Consider the following 20,608-nt stretch of genomic DNA (forward strand, 5'->3'; position numbering starts at 1 on the left):
CTATCTTGTTACATTAGGTAAGTGAAAGAGCTCATACAGTATTAGGATAGTTTCTCTGACATCTTCTGCAGTAGGCTTTAGATCACGTTACAACAAAAGTGAATTACTAACACCATACCAGATTTAAAAAAAAAAAAAAAACAGCTGTTCAGCTGAATTTCATAAATAGCAAATGGGTATGTGAAGTTAAATGCTTATCCTAATAAGATAATTGCCTATAAATACTATACTTTTTTACTTTCAAAAATTTCTTTTATCTTTTCATAGTCAATCCTAATTGTAATTATCCAATAAAAAAAAATGTAACATAATACAAAGGTCAAAGCAATTTCGCACAGATGAAATCTAAATTTTCTGCCCATCTTTACATTATTAATTACTGACCTTCTGACTTAATATTATCAGCTCATTATAAAGGGCACTTCGACAATAAGAAGGAAAAAAGGGTACTCTTCTTCTCTTTACCTCACTGAGTATCTGACATAAATGGACAGCTACTCTGGGCCTACAGTCTAGAAAAGAACGTTCAAAGTACATGATAAAAAAATTTTATAACCATTCAAAAATTTACAGTAGATGAAATTCGAACTTTGTTAGGTCTTCCTGCCTTTTGTTGTCCTTCCTGCATTCTAGCTTTTAAATTCTGCGAGATCCTATAACTTATACTTAAAACAAACTCCTTCGTTGTGATTATTTTTTTAAAAGCAGCTGTATTATTGATCATGTACTATCTGCCAGGCTAAATGCTTTACAATAGATACTCCCATTTAATTCTCACAGAAATCCATGGGGAAAGTTCTATCATCATCATTTTACACAGAGGAAATTGAATCTTAAAGAGAAAGTTTAACCCAAGGGCAAGCAGGAAACAAATGGCAGAAATGAGATTTTTAAATCAAAAAGTCTAAGTACAAAGCCAACTTTTTCTAACTTTGGCAACATACTGCCTAGAATATAAGGTCCTTCACGATTTGCACTTATTTATTTATCATATTTCCATATTTCTCAATTCTAGGCCAAGTGAAACCTCATCTTTTGCCACATAAACCAGTCATTCTTTAAGTCCCTTGATTTCCTGGGAGAGGAAAAAAATGTTCTTGGCCTGGACTCTCCCTCTACTACCACCTTCTTACACAAAAATCTTGGCTGCTGTTCAAAACCCAACTCAACTGTCACTTTTAAGCAAGTTTCTCTGAGTATCACCAAGTAGAGGTAGCTAGCTGCGCTATGTTCTAGGTGCCCACAGAACAATTTCATTTTGAACTATTATTTATTTACAACTATTACCCCTTCTTAGTCCTGCTTTTAAAGGGCAAAACCCATGCCTTATCTTTGTATATTCAAAATCCAGAAGCACTGTCCCGACACAATGCACAAAATTAACAAATGAACTAATTTACAGGTAAATTAATTCATTTTAGTTAAGCTTGACCCAGTTTTCTGACCAAGTCAGCAGAGTAGGGATCTTAGTTTTCATATGAAACTATATTCATTTTCAAGTATTTGCTTTGTACCTCTAAAAACGTTCAAAAATTTCAGAAATGAGAAAAGGAATATGTTTATGTGGTGGAGACGAAGGGCAAGCAGAGTTGCTGGGTACATTTTGTGGCTTGACTTTGATATTATAAGCAATCTCTATGCCATGGTCATATGCAAAATACAAAATATCATTATGAGCTTGAGTCATATTTCTAATATCATTTTATCAATGATAACCTCAGTGTATTAGGCTTCAATCCTACAAACTAGATGTATAATAATAAAATTTGGAGCTGGAAAATTTCTATCACCTACTTCAAAGGGAATATATTGAGAGATTACTGAGATAATTAACATAATTAAAGAAAGAAAAGCAGGGCTTTAATTTTTTTTTATTTAAAAGATGCCTCTCATTATCTATGCACCAAATTAGCATGCTAACTCACCCAGGTACATAAAAGGTTTGCTTTGGAAGGAAACCATTCAGAGTACAGGGTTTTATTTCTGTACTAATAGATTCTCCTAGCATGCATTATAGAATTTTCATAAAAATTAGCTACCATCCATTAAAAAGTATAAATAACTTTCTTGGGACTCTTATAACCAAGTGATATTAGATTCATACCTGCTTATGTGTTCTCAAAAGTAGGCAAAATTTAAAAATATAAGGAACTGGAAGTCTTTCCTTGATAATATGATTAAGCCTCTACAGGTATAATACTGCATGGAAAACATCTGCATTGTTTCTTTACGCTTTATGTTTCCTAAGTAAAAGGACTGAACATCTATGAAACAATCACATAATGGAGCTTCATAAATAAAATTACATAACTGAACATTGCTACTAGTTAGAATTTTGAGAGAAAAACAGGGCATTTAATTAAAATAGGTAGCAAAATGAAAAAGCATAAACTTTCATTCTGAAGAAAAAAGAGTAGAAACTGAAGAACAGTATCAGAAGATAAAAATAGAAAAGATCTGGTTTCATTTTTACTAACATATAAGAAAACAACATGAGAACCCAACATATCAAAAAAAAATCCTAGTTAAAAAGGCATTTTATTAGCCATCTTTCCCTCCCCAAATCATCTAATAAACCACTCTAGTACATCTTTAATAATGACCCAGTGAAATATAATATTAGAAAACTCCAAAATGGTTCTGCCAAAAGGCAGAATTGCCCCCACACTCTCCAAATAAAACACTTCTGATACATTTTATACTTTTAATATTTTTATATCACTGTATAACATGATAAGAAGTAAATGTTTAAATTAAAACTGCTGACCCTTAAGATTGGAAGTGTAGCTAAAAGAAATATGACAAGAGTTGGCCCCTGATTTTACTTGACAGTTTTAGTTTCATTTCTGTTCTTTTCTTTTCATTGACTCATTCATTTATCAATCATTTATAATACCCCTTCTATATGTCCGTTATCATGCAAGCATTCTATAATAAAGATGAAAAAGCCAAGTTCCATTCTCAAGGTGGTGGCTTCCAGGCCAGGAGTACAATGGTGCTGTGTTACTTATTAGAATGTCCATCATGATTTTGGGTTAAGGAAAATATGATTACCTAAAGATTAATTTCAGGGGTTATGTGGGCCTTATTTTTTCCCAGTGTGCTCTCATTATAAAATCCCTGTATACTTACAATAGTTAAAGAAAACAAAAAAAAACCCTCTTGCTGAAAGGGCCAAATAACCTCAATATGTCCAGGAAACAGAACTTCCTTACCTTGAGTTTCAAAATATTTTTTATATTTTCTACAAAACATAATTTTATCTAGTTTTCCATAAAGTTCTCACTTTTTTTTAAAGCAATCTGATTTCAAATCTCATTTTAAGGAAATTCAGTTTCAAATAAAACAAGTCCTATAAAAAAATCAATGACAGCTGAAAACTCTACTATACTAGAATAGATTTTATCATTGTTATAGAATGCATGAACACTATAGTTACTAAACCTGTTATTTTCAGGAAAAAAAAAATCTTGGTGTCCATCACCCTCTCCTATCATACTTACGAAGAATGGAAACACACCAGAAACTTCTAACTAAAACTTGCTGAACTGGTGTTTGAGAGCTAATGAATGAGCATGGCAGAACACATTGGAAAACCCTCCCTCATATTATCATATCCAAGCAAGGTTGAAACAAAGAGATACAAAAGAAATAAAAAAAAGAGAGACAGAAAAAAAAAAAAGACACCAAGAAAACAAAAAAACATTTTGGTGCTACAATTAAGGATGCCCATGTAAATGACAAATTAATCTGATCTAGCCACAAAAAAAAGTACTATATGAGCAGATTTTTAAAAACTCAGTCCTATGGATAATGGTGATACTACCTTTAATCAAATCAATTATCACACTGTGGTCTGTGAGATCATCCTAAGTGATTTCTGGCTCTAGGGATAACAAATAAAATAATTTCAAAAATTCCTTGTCAGGCTTCTATATGATTTCTTACAACAGTTTGTACAGAAGAAATAGGTCGGGTTTGTCACTTGTTCCAACAGGGAGTTGCTCAAAAGTTTAGAAAGTGTCACAAGATAATCTCTCTATAAAGTAGATTATTCACTAAGAATACAATTCAGAGAATGAGTCACATAGTGAAACATTATTCTGATATGAGCTTCCTTCTTAAAAAAAATCTTGTGTAAAATCTATTTTATATAGAGTAGGGATACTATTTTAAATAAACTAAAACAGAATAATCAAGAAGAAGAATGATTATATACATTATATATTATATATATTTATATCTCATCTCTCCTCACAATTATGTATATACTATATCAATATATCATTCTTCTTCCTCATGTTATTGTTTTTACTAAGATTTTAAAATATTATATATAATATATTCAATTCTACTTGTTTTAATTTAGACTTTAAAATAGTCTCTATATATACATACACACACAGTATAAATACAGTTACTAACTACATACAGTATAGATGAAGTCCTAAAATCTTTTAAAAATTTTAATTTCTCACATTTATTAAGTCAAATAAATCAATTTAATAAAACCATTTTATTTCTTACTTAAATTTATGGCTAATAAACTTCAAAGGTTTCCTCTTTCCTGTTAGTCTTCATTTGCATATGAATATGAATAGCCTTCCTATGAATATTTATTCACTTTTTACCATGCCCAAACAGTACATGATTTTAATATGCCAACTAGAATGTACCTAACCTCAGCTTTCAAAATTTCTTTCTACCTTTTAGAGTTTATCAAATTACAGTTATACTCTAACATCACAAGTTAATTTTTTTTTGTATTTCTAAACACTTAAATAGATTTTCTCCTCTACATCAGCCTTTAAGCACAGTTTTCTCTTCCAAGACTATTAAATTCATTGCTAATACTCTTCTAGTGTTTTTATCTTAATTAAAAAATCAGAGAAACTAAGAAAAAAATAACAAAAATATTCAACATATAATACTCCACCATAATTATATTCATTTTACATATCACTAAATATCTATATTTTTTTAACCTCTTCTTGTTTTACATAAGTCTCTTTAACATTTCTTGTAATATTGGCTTGTTGGTGATGAATTCCTTAAGCTTTTCCCTGTCTGGGAAGCTCTTTATCTCACCTTCTGTTTTAATCAAAAGCCTTGCTGGGTGGAGTATTCATGGTTGTAGATTCTTGTTTTTCCTAACTTTGAATATTTCTTGCCAGTCCCTTCTGGCTTGTAAAGTTTTCACCGAAAAATCAGCAGACATTCTTATGCGGGTACCCTTGTAAGTAACTAATTGCCTTTCTCTTGCTGCTTTTAAGATTCTGTCTTTGATCTTTGGCATTTTAATATAATGTATTGTGGTGTGGATCTGTTTGAATTCGTTTGTTACTCTCTGTGCTTCTTGAACTTGTATGTCTAATTACTTTGCCAAGTTAGGAAAGTTTTCTGTCATTATTTCTTCAAATAGATTCTCAATCCCTTGCTCTCTCTCTTCTCCTTTGGGTACTCCTATGATGTGGATATTGTTACACTTAATGTTGCCCCAAAGGTCTCTTAAACTATCCTCATTTTTTAAAATTCATTTTTCTTTTTGTTGTTCTGATGGATGTATTCTGCTACCTTGTCTTCCAGTTCACTGATTTGGTATTCTGCTTCGTCCAATCTAATGTTGAATCCTTCTAGTATATTTTTCATTTTAGTTACTGTGTTCTTCATTTCTGTCTGGTCCTTTTTTATGCTTACTATCTCTCTGTTGAGGTTCTCATTGTGCTCATTCATTCACCTCCTAAGTTTGCTGAGCATCTTTATAATCATTCTTTTGAACTCTGTCTCTGGTAGGTTGCTTGCATCCATTTCATTTAGCTTATTTTCTGGAGTTTTCTCTTGTTGTTTCATTTGTTGCATGTTTGTCTTCTCATTTTATTAGCCTCTCTGTGTTCATTTCTATGTGTTAGAAATATTTGTTTCATCTCAGCCTTGGCCAGATAGCCTTCTGTGGAAGGTATCCTGTGTGGCCCAGTGGTGTACTCTTCCTGATACCCTGTGCCAGGGACTCTGGACGTGATCTTTGTGTGGGTTGTGTGTGACCTTCTGTTCTAGCTAAGCCTTTACTGGTGTTAGTACATCAGTGAATGGGATTAATGCTCAGGATGACTAATTGTGGGAACTGACTACATCCACAGGGTAAGAGTTGTGTGTGGGGGCTGATCCTACTGAGTGGGATTTGCCCTAGCAGGTTTGGTACTTGTTGAGACCACCCTTTGTGTGTATCAGTTATGGGACTAATCAAGAGTTGCTCTGCTGTGGTCTAGTGTGTTGATTATGTGGCCCCTTGGGAGGCTCTCCAGTAGGCCAAGGCCAGCCACTGCCTTTGATTGCTCAGGGGTACCTGGTAGGAGCTACAAAGCGATCTGCAGATGGTTGTTGCCTATGCTGGATCTAGAGGTAAGTGAAAGAGACAATGCTGTAGGCAGTGGTCTGGTTATCACCCATCCCTGACCTAGGGCAGTTTAGCAGAAGGACCATTGCTCTTCAAGGCCAGAGACTGCCTGTCTGTTGCCCATAAGTCTCTGAAACTCAAAAAGCCTCTGGGTGATATGCATGTTAGGTGGTGCAAGGACCCTGGTTGTCTCCTGAATGTATTGCAAAACCTTACCCCTGCCACTGCAGTGTCTGTCAGTTTACATGCCAGCACTGTCTCTGTGGCTCCCTGTACAAGTTTACTTGTAGCAAGGCCAGCTGTTGCCCACCTCGAACCTACAAACACCAGAGCTCTGTTTAAGAATTACTAAAGCTCATGGATGAGTTTGTGGCCCGCCAATGAAAGCTTCTCCTGAAAGAATGGGCTTTGTGTGGGCCGCACGAACTGAGTGCTGTTGTTTGTTGTTAAATTTGTGATCCAAAGAAGGCACAGGATGGGACTGGGTTGCCTAGGAGCAGACCTGTCACAGGTAATTTGTGGGTTAGGTGGGGCATCATTTCAGTGAGGCACAGGGTCATCAGGCCTACACAGCACCAGTTTTGCTGCCGGCTCTGGGAGTGCAGATTCCCACCAAAGTCAGATATCACTGCACAACCTACTGTCATCTGTGATAGGCACATAATACCCCTGAGGTACGCCCAAGTGATACTATATCTCATGCTGGCAGCAATGATCTTCCTGTCACTGTATTCCTTAAACTTTACTCACTTAGCTGGCTGAGATTTGTTGACTGAGCGAATGTGTCACCCCAGGACAGGGGCAGCTGCCTGTTATCATGCCACGGGTACTTAATGTATTAGATGGGCCAGGATCTTGGAGTCAAGGGCCATCAGGCCAATAGCTTAGATTTTCTGCAATGTGTCTGCCCATTTCCACAGTAGTGACAGATCACAGGGAGACAAGCTGCTGTCTGGGGCTGTCCCACAGATCCCTGCGATTCCCCTAAGAGATCTTGCAGCTCATATAGGCAGCAGTGGTCTGCCCACAAATGTTTTCCCTGAAATGCGCTCACTGCACTAGCCAGGGTCTGTTGCCTGAACAGAATGCGCAACCAGTAAGAAAAGCAGAACGGGGGAGGCTGCCTGTCAATGGGCTGCAGGCACTTTGTGGCTTGAGTGAAGCAGGATCTGGGAAAGACAAAGGCCATCAGGCCAGTACAGCCTGTTTTGCTGCAACCTCTGTCCCCGCACTTTCCTGCTATAATCACATCTCACAGCAAGACCAGCTGCCATCTGGGGCAGTCCCAAAGACCTCTGTGATACCCCCACGTGATACTGCAGCTCTTGCAGGCAGCAGAGTTCTGCCTGCAACTGATTTCCACCCTGAGCTAGCCAGTTTGTTGCCTGTATGGATTGGCTGGGGGAGTGGGTAGAGGCATGGTGGTGGTGTTTCACTGTCAATGGGCTGTGTAGGGCAATTTGTGGGTTGGGAGGGGTGAGGTCTCAGGGAGACAATGGCAGTCAGATCAATACAGCCTCAGTCTTACAGCGACTTGGGGAACCTTATGTGCATTCCCACAAAAGTCACAGATCACAGCAAGACCAGCTGCTGTCTGGAACTGGCCCACAGACTCCGAAGATCCACCCAAGTTTGTATGGGCATCAGTGATCTGCCTGACACTGTCTCCAAAATGCCTGCTCAAAGCGCTGGCTGCCTGCTGTAAATATCTGCCCCTGAAATGGTACAGGGTATGGTACCGGCCCAGCAACAAAAGCTCAGGGCAATCTGCAGGTTGGGTGGGGCGGGCTGATCCCCTCAGGCCAGTGCTTCTCTACTGGCCCTGTGGGAGGGGTCTGCATGGGCGAGTTGGCTGGTCTGTAAATTGCCCTGTACGGGGGGCCCAACTAAGGCACAATGGTGGCTGCCCGTCGAGCCCTCATTCTGGAACAGGAAATGCAGTCTTTCTCCATATGAATCTTGAGCAAGCCTCTGACCCACCGCTGGTGACCCTGGTGAATGTCCGCAAGTGAGAGAGTCTGAGTGTGGGCCCTTCAAGGGGGCGTCTAGGGTTTCAGTCTGCTTCCTCTCATCCAGACAGCCGGAATCTCCTCTGGTTTTTACAGTCAGAGTTATTGGATTCTCCTCTTCCCTGGGCTAGGATGCCCCTGAATGAGGCTAGAACCCCTCTCTCCTTCAGGGGAGCCCTGCAGTCTCACTCTCCCTCCCAGTGATCCCCTACCACCGGCAGGTTAGGGTCCAGCCAGATTTGCGACTTTACCCCTCCTACTGGCATTGATGTGGCTCCTTCTTTATATTATCAGACATCTGTATTATGATTAGCTGAACTTCAGTTGATTCTCCACGCTGATTATTTTAAAATTTGGTTGAAATTCAAGGTGGACCCGGGAGGAGGTGAACCCTGCTTTTACCTAGTCCTCCACTTTCCTCTAGAATTCCATACTTTCAAAAAGGTAAATGTACTGTTTATATATAATATTTTTCAAATTTCCAAACTATATTCAAATTTATAATTTTAACAGCTTCATACTTCATAAATATAAAATAATGCAAATTAACAGTGCTATTGTACCCTCTGTGTGAATGTCTTATTCTTCCTAAAAAGATCAGAAGTATCTCTATTGTCAAAGTACTTTCTTAGACCCCTCTTTACTCTAAATTATCCCCAGAACTAAGGTAAGTACCTGACAATGTTCAATACATGCTGCTTAACTTAAATGGAACAGATGTATTTTGCCTAAACTCCTGTGTAATTGATTATAGAAAATCAATACGGAGAGGTTAGAAGTTGAAATTATGAGATTATAAATTTTATTTTTACCTTCAAAACCAGAATTGAGAAGGTGCTCCCCCAGGTCACAACCAAACACCCTCTCTTTCAAGATCCCCCGCTGCTTCAGCTTCTGTTTTGTTGGACGAGACTTCATGAATGTGCGTAAGAAAGTAATGAGCTTGCCGTGTTTTTTAGACACTATAAAACAGTAATAAAGAGAAAATATCTTAGTTGTAGCAAGAGGTTACATTTTCACTTAGTGTGATAAGAAGTGGAGATCTCGACAGGGTGACTGCAAAATAATCTATTAAAAGTAAATACATTTTATATTCTGTTAGGAAATTTTCAACGGAAGTTTAGTGACTTTATAAATAACATCATATTTTTACACTTTCTTCTTACCAGTCTGTGGTCTTATTTGATGGGTTTGTGAGCAAATTTAAGTACTGAAATCTATGACTTTTAAACCAAGCATGGTAAACTAGCCATCTTCCCAGTGCATACTTATGAATACCACAGGATTATGATCGGTACCTGAGTTTTACTCTAATATAAGGCTTTGGAGCGCTTCACAGTAAGTGAGACTTAAAATGGTGTCAATATGGTTTGCCTTTCTAATCAACTTCTACAATATTTTACTTGATGGTTAGAAATTTTCATGGCGTTTGTAATCTTTGGAAAGTAAAACTGAAAAAAAGAAACATCTCCCTCCTTTTCATTTTATAATGAGGACAAGGCCATTATGATACAGAACACACTTGTCCAACTAATTGCTATGTAAATACAAAACACACACATAAAAAAGCATTAGATCTTCTATTAACATTCATCTAGAGTATGCTAAATATATCACTTTAAATCCTTTGTAGATCAAAGCAGGAGATAAGTAAATTAATATATAATAAAATATTTCCACTAATTGATCTGGAAAAACAACAGTGGAAGAATTGAATCCCTAGAAAAATTACTTTTGCTGAGAAGTGCAGCCTGTAAGAAAAATTACTCTAAAAGTCAAAATATAACAAATATACCTAAGCTCAGAGATTAGGTGCTGGATATAAGGCTAAGCCACAAGGCCTCAATCCTCTTACTCAGTTTGCAGATGATTACTGAGTCATACTAAATCCTATCATAGATTCTTGAGTGAACCCAAATCTTGAGTCCCCTGAACTGATGACGCCTCCTGTAGAAATTCTACACACCCAGAGTAACTTGTGGTGTAGATGGACCACTAGATGGGTTACTCTAGACCAGATCAGATGTTTGCCATCTGTTTCTTTTCATTTTAATGGAAACACTATTTACAGACATAAGCTTCTGTGAACTGTACAAGGGTGATTAACCATAACTGGTTTGGCCATAACTAAGAGGTTTCTTTACACATGAGACTTTATGTGCTAAGATCTGGAAAGTCTTGAGCAAACTGAGACAAAACAGTTGTCCTATATTGTATGCAAATTAAATGAGAAATTTATTTTTTTCTATATAAACTATTAAAACTTACTTAGGATCATCAGTATAATTTTGATGCTATCTCTGATATGCTCTGAAACTGAGTAAACTATAACCTCTCTTGTATCTGAGATTCCTTGCCATAAAATTACATGATATAAAAAAATTTTAAATGATGTGCTCCTTATAAGCTAGTGAAACATTTATGGAACACTAACCTCAGAAACGTATCGCACATATCATAATATTACTATATTAAAAAATTGGACTTGTATAATTCTTATCCTCCCCTAGTTGCTAGGAGAGTACATGTTACAAATCTTTGTTAAAGGGTCATAAAACCATTTCTGTTCACTTTCAAATGTGATTTGTTTCTATATAAACTTTAAAATAATTTTGACAAGCTTTACTAAAAAATACAAATGAGTTTGGCTTGTAATCATTTAACATAATATATTCATATGTATTTATATATATCTTAACATATAATGTTAGATTTACATATTTGGAAGACTTTTAATTTCTACAATATTCAATATTTCTAACTGGGCATGTCATTATTTTTCTAAATCTTTTATATCTCTCAGTAAAGTTTTCTAATTTTCTTCATGAAAGTATATATTCCACTTATTTCTTTTTAGGGATATTGCTAGGTATTTTACTTTTTACTTTTTTTTTTTTTTGCTGCTCTTAATAGAATAATACTTTTCTCCAATTATAGCCTTAATTGGTAATTACTGGTATGCAAGAAAATATTTTCTTTATGAATAGCTCAAATCTGTTAATTTACTAAACTCTCAACAATTTTAGAAGGATTTTAGTTAATCCTTCTTGATTTCATGAATATATAATTGTGTCAAAGCAAATATGGTAATTCCATCCTTTTTCTGATAGGATGATTTGTTTTAGATTGTAATAATTGGCCAGCACTTCCAAGATGCATATGAATAATAGGCACTCATATTTCGATGCCAAATTTGATGAAACTATCTATTGAATTTGATGACTGCATATTATGTATATGTGAAAGTATTCTTTTAGTCTCATATTTCCAAGAAGGTTACAAAGTGATGGGAATTAAATTTTAACTACCATTCATTTAGCAATAACTATGTAAGTCCCTACTCTTTCTCAGGAACTGTTCTAATTCCTGTGATTACGGCGAGAAATAAATGAAACAATTTCCTTGCTGTCAGAGCTTACTGAGGGAGAAGACCATGATCAATTAAATAATAATAATAGTATAGCCAGAATTCATTTTATACTTAGTAAGTGCCAATAACTGCACAAGTGTTTATATTTTATTAATCATTCATTTCTTACAGAACCCATATAAGAAAAGTACTACTATTATCCCCATATTGTGATGGAAGCGACTTAGCCACAGAGTGCTAACATATCCAAGGTCACATAACCAGGACTCAAAATCAGGTGGCTTGGCTCAAAACTCAAGCTGTTAGCCACAGTATGATATTGCTCAAGTTAAGATAACAAGGTAACTTCAGATTGCTTTTAACTGTTAACAAGGAAATGAAGAGTGAAGTAACAGCAACAAGAGGAAAAGAACTACACTGAATAGGATGGTCAGGAAGGTCTGAGAAAGTCACGTCTGAGTTGCAGGATGTGAGTGTACTAAACAAGGAAGATAGTGGTATGAAATGAAGTTGAAGACATATGAAAAGGCCAGGTGCTAGGGGCCATAATACAGAGTTTGGATTTTATGCAATGAAATTTTATGCAGAACACACTGAAGAGTTTAAATGTTTTTGAAAGGTTACTTTAAAAACTGCCCAACATATGTATTAGAAACCCAAATGTGCATTAACAGGGAATTAGTTGAATAAACTATGATACATCTGCAAAGAGGATTACCGTTTGGCTTAAAAAAAGAAAAATAGAGTATCTCTACCTACTAATATAATTTCCTGAATATATTAGTCAAAAATGAAGGTAGTGTTAACTTTGAGTTGAACATGTACTCAAAATTAAAATACAATCATACCAATGACAAGCCAAATATACCATGGCGGTCCCATAAAAAGAACCCCCAAGAAAATTCACAGTAAAAGGTTTAGTAGAAGCTTTTGCAGACCTCAACTAGCTCCTTAAAAAGTCTGAAAAAATGGACCCTAATACCAAAATGTTTTCACTAATAGGGAGGAATGTTCATGGTACATTATCCTCTTATCAGCAAATCTATGATTAAACAAACAAACAAACAAACAAGCAAACCAACATGGTCATCAGGCCTTCTAGTGGGACAGGATATGGAGGTGGAAGGCAGTGGTTTTGATGATCGTGACCCTGTGAACGCGCATGGTGTGTGTTTATGTCTTAGTTTTAATAAAAAAGTTTAAAAAGTAAAAAAAAAAAAATGTTAAAAGTAGAAAAAAAGCATAGACTAAGGATATAAGAAAATATTTTTTGTACAGCTGTACAATATATTTGTAAAATATGTTTTAAGCTGTTATTACAAAAAAGTTGAAAAGTTTAAAAAAATTAAAAGTTTATAAAGTAAAATTGTTATAGTTTGCTAAGGTTAACTTATTGAATAAAAATATATTTTATAAATTTAGTGTGGCCTAAGTATACAGTGATTATAAAGTCTACAGTAGTGCACAGTAATGTCCTAGGCCTTCATAGTCATTCACCACTCACTCCATGACTCACCTAGAGCAACTCCTAGTCTGTAAGCTTCATTCATCGTAAGTGCTCTCTATACATGTGTACCATTTTTTATCTTTTATACAGTATTTTTATGGTACATATTGTATATTTAGATATGCTTAGATACACAAATACTTACCATTGTGTTACAATTGCCTACACTATTCAGTACAGTAATACACTGTACAGGCTTGTAACCTAGGGGCAATAGGCTACACCACATAGCTGAGGTGTATAGTAGGCTATACCATCCAGGTTTGTGTAAGTGCCCTCTATGATGTTCAACTCTATGATGTTCGTACAATGATGAAACTGCCTAATGATGTGTTTCTCAGAACATATCCCCATTGTTAAGTGGTGCGCTACTGAACACAAACATTTTCCCTTAGCTCTAGCCACCGAAAGCCTTAGAAACAACGGCGTTATGGTTGCAATGAACACCTCTGGTCTCGGATCTCGGTTTCTAGATATCGTTCCCTAATAAAATAAACCAGGACTCCTTGGAGAAATGCCTGTTCGCAAGTTGATAGTAGGGAAAACACAAGGTGAGACTGGGAAATTTGGTTGTGACAGAAAGCAAGGGAAACACCCATACCCATTAGGAGTCATGCCAACAGGATCGAGCTGAAAGAACTCCCACAGGCCAGCTTTGGAACTTCATAAAAATTTGAATATCACACAGAGTGACTATAACTTATTGGGAAACATCAAATAAATAAAAACTCATAAGTCCATGATAATACTTCCCAGAAGGAAGGAAGAGAATGACAATTTTCAGCACAAATGGAGCTAGAACATTTAAAAAAAACTGCATTAATAGTTTGCCATAGTGAACTAGGATCCTCACTAGTAGAGAAAGAACTATGTTTATTCCTTTAATATCAATTAGCAATATCATATCTAGAATGAATGACTGAAATTAATTATATATTAACCAAAAAATATATACATTCACAATTCAATGACAGCTATATGCAAACCGACTTGTGATTATGATCCTCCAACCAAACTCTCATACACAATAAAATCGCATTAGCCTGTGAAGAACTGGACTCTCCAGGACACTAAGTAGCTCTGACTCTGCTTTTGGTGTGCTAAGTTTGGCTCAAGAACAAAGAAACTTGCCTATCTTTTCCCAAATAATGACATAAGACTCAATCAAGTAAGGGCTCTGATATGACATAAAATTAAGACTGATAGAAAGTGTCATTAGCAACTGTCTGCCCCCATCTGGCACTTGAGGGTTCTGAGTAATTGTGTCAATATACATGAAACCTGATTTCTACTCTGTATAGTCAACGTGTTTCTGTTACCTTTCCAAAAAAATATTACTAAACAAATTGGGAACTTTAACTCTAAACTTGTAAGGGGGGGGTGGGTGGGCTGGTCTTTCCTGTCAATGTATATCCCACTCTGAGACACTGAAATAAGTAATATTCATAATGGTGACTAGACGAACAACCTTAAATGATTTCTAAGTCTTCGAAGAAAGACTAAGCTGCATTGTACACAGTTTGTAGTGTCACTTTATTTTCTTATTATAAATGATGTTCTAAACCACTGTGCTTAAGATAATTGTGGTCAAAAGCTCTGGCAGCCATAATTAAATCATTATCTGTCAAGACAGATAAATTTCACTGCGCTGGAAATTTAACCTAATAAAAATATTCAATTTAGTTACACTGAAATTTGAAGAACAACATTTCCAAATATAAATGTCTCTTCATATTAATTTTGTCTATACTTTATATGTTCTCATTTCTTAGACAATAAAATGGCCAAAATGAGCTTATTTTAGACACTGTCCTTCATCCATTGCCTCATTACATACTAATAGACTAATTAGTAAAATTGCCTTTTGAGGAATAGAAGTCTGAAGTACCGTCAATAATACCATAAGACTTCCACTGAGGGAGGGAGAATGGGGATTTGGTTTTAGACAGTTAATTGTTTATAAAAACATTTCAACAGAAGAACACTGGAATGCAGTAGGGTTAAGGTCCACCAAATATGCTAGATTAGAGAAATGAAAATGATACCAATGGCATTTCCACAGATATAAACATAAAACAATACTTAGACAAGAGAAAATCAGACCATTTTATATTCAAACTCCCTAGAGTTAAAATATAACATGTATCACAATGTTAACTTCTTTTGTATTATTTAGACATGATAGATTTTTTTATTTGCAATCTCTTTTCAAATCTAAAGACAAACCCGGCCAGACCAGTCTTTCCAGTAGTTCAAAGTTTTAGCAGTATGATACACAAATTAATATCTCCAAGGCAAATCTTTATGACACCAATAGCCAGTTTATAGAGATACACTAAAAACATATTGCTCAGTAAGCCATAGTGAACCTTGACATGGAGAAGTGGGGGCGCTGGGTGTTTTTAATTACACAAGTTTAATATTTCTCCAGCAAAACCAAAGAATTCTTACTTTCTCATAATACTTTACCTAAACTAGAGTTCTCTAAATTGGGTCTCAGAAATCTCCTAGACTGATTTGAGAGAAGTCTGGTTTTGAATTAATTTTTCAGGAAATTAAAGGAAGATGAATTGTGCCAGATAATGATCTTGGTGTTAAGTTTATTTGATTGCATGTATCAAGTTCTAAGTTCTGTAATAAATTGAGAGTTAAGCAGACAAAATGAGAGGGTAGATGTAGGATGCATAATACCTGAGGAGACTTTTGACTAAACCCAAGGTATAGCTAAGTATGAGTGTAATGTGTGGCATGTCCAATGGATTTTCATAACTGTACACAATGTTCTTCTCTTGCTCAGTTTTCAAATACAAATTAGATGACCATTTGGTGGAAATCTAACAGAGGTGAATAGATGTATAGGCAACTGGACTACATGATATTTAAGGGTCTCTTATAACCGCCCAAGTTCTAAGTCCTTGTTGTATACTTTGAAATATTTGGAGTATCATGGTGCAATGAGAGAACTCCTTTGTATCTCTCCTTCAATCTACAACTAGTAGGGCATTTATAATCCAACAAAGGTTCCTCTGCTCAGTCCAGAAACACCTGAAAGATCCCCACACAGTGGTATAACTGAAGGTGGGTGTACTGGCATGTGTAGGGAGGGCAGAACATGAAAGGGATGGAACCCCAAACCCCAACTCCCTAGGCACTTCAGCTGAGCTCACAGCCCCAGAAACATGGTAGAAGTGGAGGAGTTGGGGTGCAGTCCCTACACCACAGCTTATACCATGGGAGAGCCTGGTTGCAGCAGCAGAGATATGTTTCCAGCTTCCTGGCCACATCACAGCAGTGCCAGTGGCCACTGGGAACCAGGGAGCAGAATGGGGGGCTCTTAAAGCAGCCTCCAATCCTAATTGCCCTTATCCTCCCACCACAGTGGCAGTGCCCCTAGACCCAAGTGACTCAGCAGGGGCTCCCATTCACCCTGGCAACAACTCTCATAACCACCCCTGTAAAGACACAGACAGAGGCAGGGCACAAAGATCCCAGAGGCACAAGTAGTGCATGGGTAAGGAAATCAAAACTTGTGCTACAATACCACCTATTGGAAAAGAAAAAAACCTCTAATTATCAACCGCTTAACTGTTAAAAATCAAAACGGTACCTAAATATGAAAGGTGCTTATTACTTCAAATGCACTGGCAGAAGAACAACATATCAAACACCATGAACAACCAAAGTCATGAAAACTGATCTAAATAACAGAATTCAACATAGCAGTAATGAAGAAACTCAATGAGATACGAGAAAATTCAGGCAGTTCAATTAGCTCAGGAATAAAATGAATAAACAGAATGAGTACTTTCTCAAAGAGTAAAAGAGAACCCAATAAATTCTGAAGGTGAAGAACTCAATAATGAGATGAAGAATGCATTAGAGAGCACTAGAAGTAGAGCAGACCAAATAGAAGAGAGAATTAGCAAGCTTGCAGACAGAAACATAGAAATGATTCAGGTGGAAAGAGAATTAAGATTTTTTTTTTTAAAAAATGAACGAACTCCATGAGAACTATTTGACTCCATTAGAAAGGGCAACATAAGGATAATAGTTATCCCAGAGAAGAAAGGAAGAGGAGGGAACAGAGAGCCTATTCAAAGAAATAACAGAAGAGAAATGCTCAAATCTGGGGTAGAAACTGGACATTTGTGTATAATAAGAACCTAACAGAACATCTAATTATGTCAACACAAAAAGATGTTCTCCAGGACACACCATATTAAAACCGACAAAAGCCAATGATAAAGAAAGAATTCTCAGGGCAGTTAGGGGGTAGGAAGGGGGAGTAATCTACAAAGGAAACCCCATCAGGTTTACACCATATTTCTCAGCAGAAACTCTACAGGCTAGGAGAGAGTGGCATGATATATTCAAAATATTGAGAGATTAAAATCACCAGCCAAGAATATTCTATCCAGAACTGTTACTCTTTAGATATAAAGGGGAAATAAAAGCTTTCCTAGACAAACAAAAGCTGAGGGAAATTTACCAACACAGGACCTGCATTACAAGAAAGTTGAAAGGAATTCTTCTACCTGAAACAAACAAACAACAACAACAACAACAACAACAACACAAAAGTAGGCAAAATTTGGAGTAAGGTGACAAACAAAAGCAGAAAATTGTAACTCTATTTCAGAATAGGGTGTTAAACAATTATAATGGTTAAAGGGGAAAAATAGCATTAAAACTAACTAAAGATACTTCAATTTGATAATGAGCATACAACATAAAAAAAAGGGATAATTTGTGACAACAAAACACAAAAAGGGGAGGAAAAGAATGGAGCTTGGATAGGCGAATTAAGATAAAGTACTATCAGAAGAAAAGGACTATTTTCTCTATAAGACATTTTATATAAACCTCGTGATAACCACAAAGCAAAAATCTAGAGTCGAGATATGAAACATAAAAAAGGGGAAATGAGGAAATATGTTAAATACAAAAAGATTTGAATTCTAATACAAAATTCCACAAACTTGCTCTTATTTAAGCATTAACAATATATCTATTCATACCAACAAATATGGAGAAAAAATTTTGTCTAAGCAATGTCAAGTTGATTTTTTTTCTTACTCTGTTATTATATACATGGACTAATAAAAAAATCCAGTCTACAAAAGAATATCTAAAAACTGAATTTTAAGGAAAGAAAGAAATTGCTGAGACAAAAAGCATATTGTATTATGCTTAGTTTTAACCTGGCTACTTTTTAAAAGGTTACTGGCTTACAGCATGATTACCTGTTTACTAATATAAGGCTTTAGAGACTTTCAGGACAAACTAACTGAAAAATATAACCAGAAGAAACAGGCCTGGGGTCACAGTTTTCCTGGGTAATCAAGAACTAAGAAACTAACAGAAGTATTAGAGCCCAAAGCAGAGATACTTACTTAAAAAAAAAAAAAAAAACTCAATATTTTGAATATAGAGAAAAGTTTAAGAAAATATGACGCGTCTCCATGTAGGCATTTAGTTTTTTCAAATCCAGTTTTTTCAAAACATTTAATCATATTATTTCATCAGATTTATTTTCCATTTAAAGTTTAAAAAAACTGAAGGGAAAAATGGCACAGATGATACAGTTTTTGTTTATACCTCTTGTGACCAAGTCAAAGTTGTGAAACAAGGAGCAAAACGCAAGCGGTCACCTGAGAACTAGATAAAAAGAAGTACAACTAGGGAGAGAAATAAGAAATCAACCTGCATGGTAGAAGGTGGGAGGGGGTGAATGTGAGGTTACCTGGTTCCAAGGGGGTGAATGGGGCAGAGGGTATGGCAGTGGCAGCCAGCAGCTGAAGATGCTTTTTTAAGGGGCCATGTCTGTGAAGCAGACTTTTGTGGTGACAGACCTGCTTGCTCTGAGCACCAGCACCTGGCTGGCTGCATGGGGGGCATCAGGGACTTAAAGGGGAACACCGAGTTCTCAGACAGACTGAAGCAAGGCTCTCTCCTTGGCAGACGTGTCAGGCAGTACCCACTTTTCTTCTGTTGAGCCCTCCCTGCTCCCAGTTTGCAGACAGTGCCATCACAGCTGAGACATCATCAAACTGAACAACAAAGGTCGCTCTACCCAGAGGATTCCCTGAAACTCTGCCTCTCCCAACTTGTGGCCCCACCAAAGCCACATCAAATTGTGTCCTCAACAAGTCCTATGCTCCTTGCTGATCAGTGCCAAGACTCACACTGATAGCAGCTGGCCTCAGTTTCTGGTGTGGCCTCTTGAGGCAATCATAAGTACAGTATCTGTGGATTGCTTGCTGAATCTTAACAGGTGGTCCTGGAGGGGCACAGGCAGGGGCTAAACTTGGCCTGCAGCTGAACCCCTCTCAGGACTGTGCCACTGGACAGCTACTACACAAAGCCACACTAATAAGACTGGCAGACTCAGGAGCTTTGCTTAGTACATAGAAACAGACACAGAAAGGCAGCCAAAATGGGAAGATGAAGAAGCAGAAACCATATGAGAGAACAGAACAGAAATCCAGGAATACTGGAGTCGAGCAATCTAACAGATGCAGAGTTCAGAACACTGGTTGTAAAGATGCTCAATGAACTTAGAGGTAGAGTAGATCAACTCAGTGAGAACTTTAACAAGGCAACCAGTCAGAAATGAAGAACACATTATCTGAGATGAAAAGTATATCACATGAAATCAACAGAGTGGATAAAAAAGAAGATTGAATCACCAATATAGAGAATGGGGAAGCCAAGCACACTCAATCAGGACAGCAAGAAAAAAGAAGTCAAGACTGTAATAATATTTTAAGGAGCCTATGGGACACAATTACATGTAAAAACATCTAGGTCCTAGGGTTACCTGAAGGAAAACAAGAGGTTGAAGAGCTATTTGAAGAAATAATGATGGAAAACTTCCCTCACCCGGTGAAGGAAATAGACATACAACCCCAGGAAGCTCAGAGAGTCCTAAGAAAGAGGAACACAAAGAGGCCCACACCAAGATACATCATAATTAAAATGCCAAAGGTTAAAAACAAAGAGAGGATCTTAAAAGCAGCAAGAGATAAGCAGTTAGTTACCTACAAGGGAGCACCCGTAAGACTGGCAGCTGATTTCTTAAAAGAAACTACACAGGACAGAAGGGCTTTGCACAAAATATTCTACATGACGAAAACCCAGGATCTACAACCAAGAATACTTTATCCAGCAAAGCTATCATTTAGAGTCAAAGGACAGATAAACAGCTTCCCAGACAAAAATACGCTAAAGGAATTTATAACCATCAAGCCAGTATTACAGAAAATGTTGGAGGGACTTCTTTAAGAAGAAAAAAGCATGTATCAACAACAGGAATAAAGAATAGTAAT

At 36.5% G+C, this 20,608-nt stretch overlaps 1 protein-coding gene across 10 annotated transcripts in view; it reads right to left on the minus strand.

Annotated features, from left to right (window-relative positions):
• ARHGAP32 (Rho GTPase activating protein 32) overlaps positions 1-20,608 on the minus strand; it is a 272,991-nt gene that overhangs the window by 27,029 nt on the left and 225,354 nt on the right. For all 10 annotated transcript variants that reach the window (XM_036221401.1, XM_036221400.1, XM_036221392.1 and 7 more), the window contains one exon: positions 9,216-9,365. In XM_036221401.1, coding sequence (XP_036077294.1) covers positions 9,216-9,365 — 150 coding nt within the window. The remainder of the gene's footprint in view (positions 1-9,215; positions 9,366-20,608) is intronic.

The sequence above is a fragment of the Rousettus aegyptiacus genome, unplaced genomic scaffold (genome assembly GCF_014176215.1).
Source record: "Rousettus aegyptiacus isolate mRouAeg1 unplaced genomic scaffold, mRouAeg1.p scaffold_m13_p_5, whole genome shotgun sequence".
Lineage (NCBI taxonomy): Eukaryota > Metazoa > Chordata > Mammalia > Chiroptera > Pteropodidae > Rousettus > Rousettus aegyptiacus.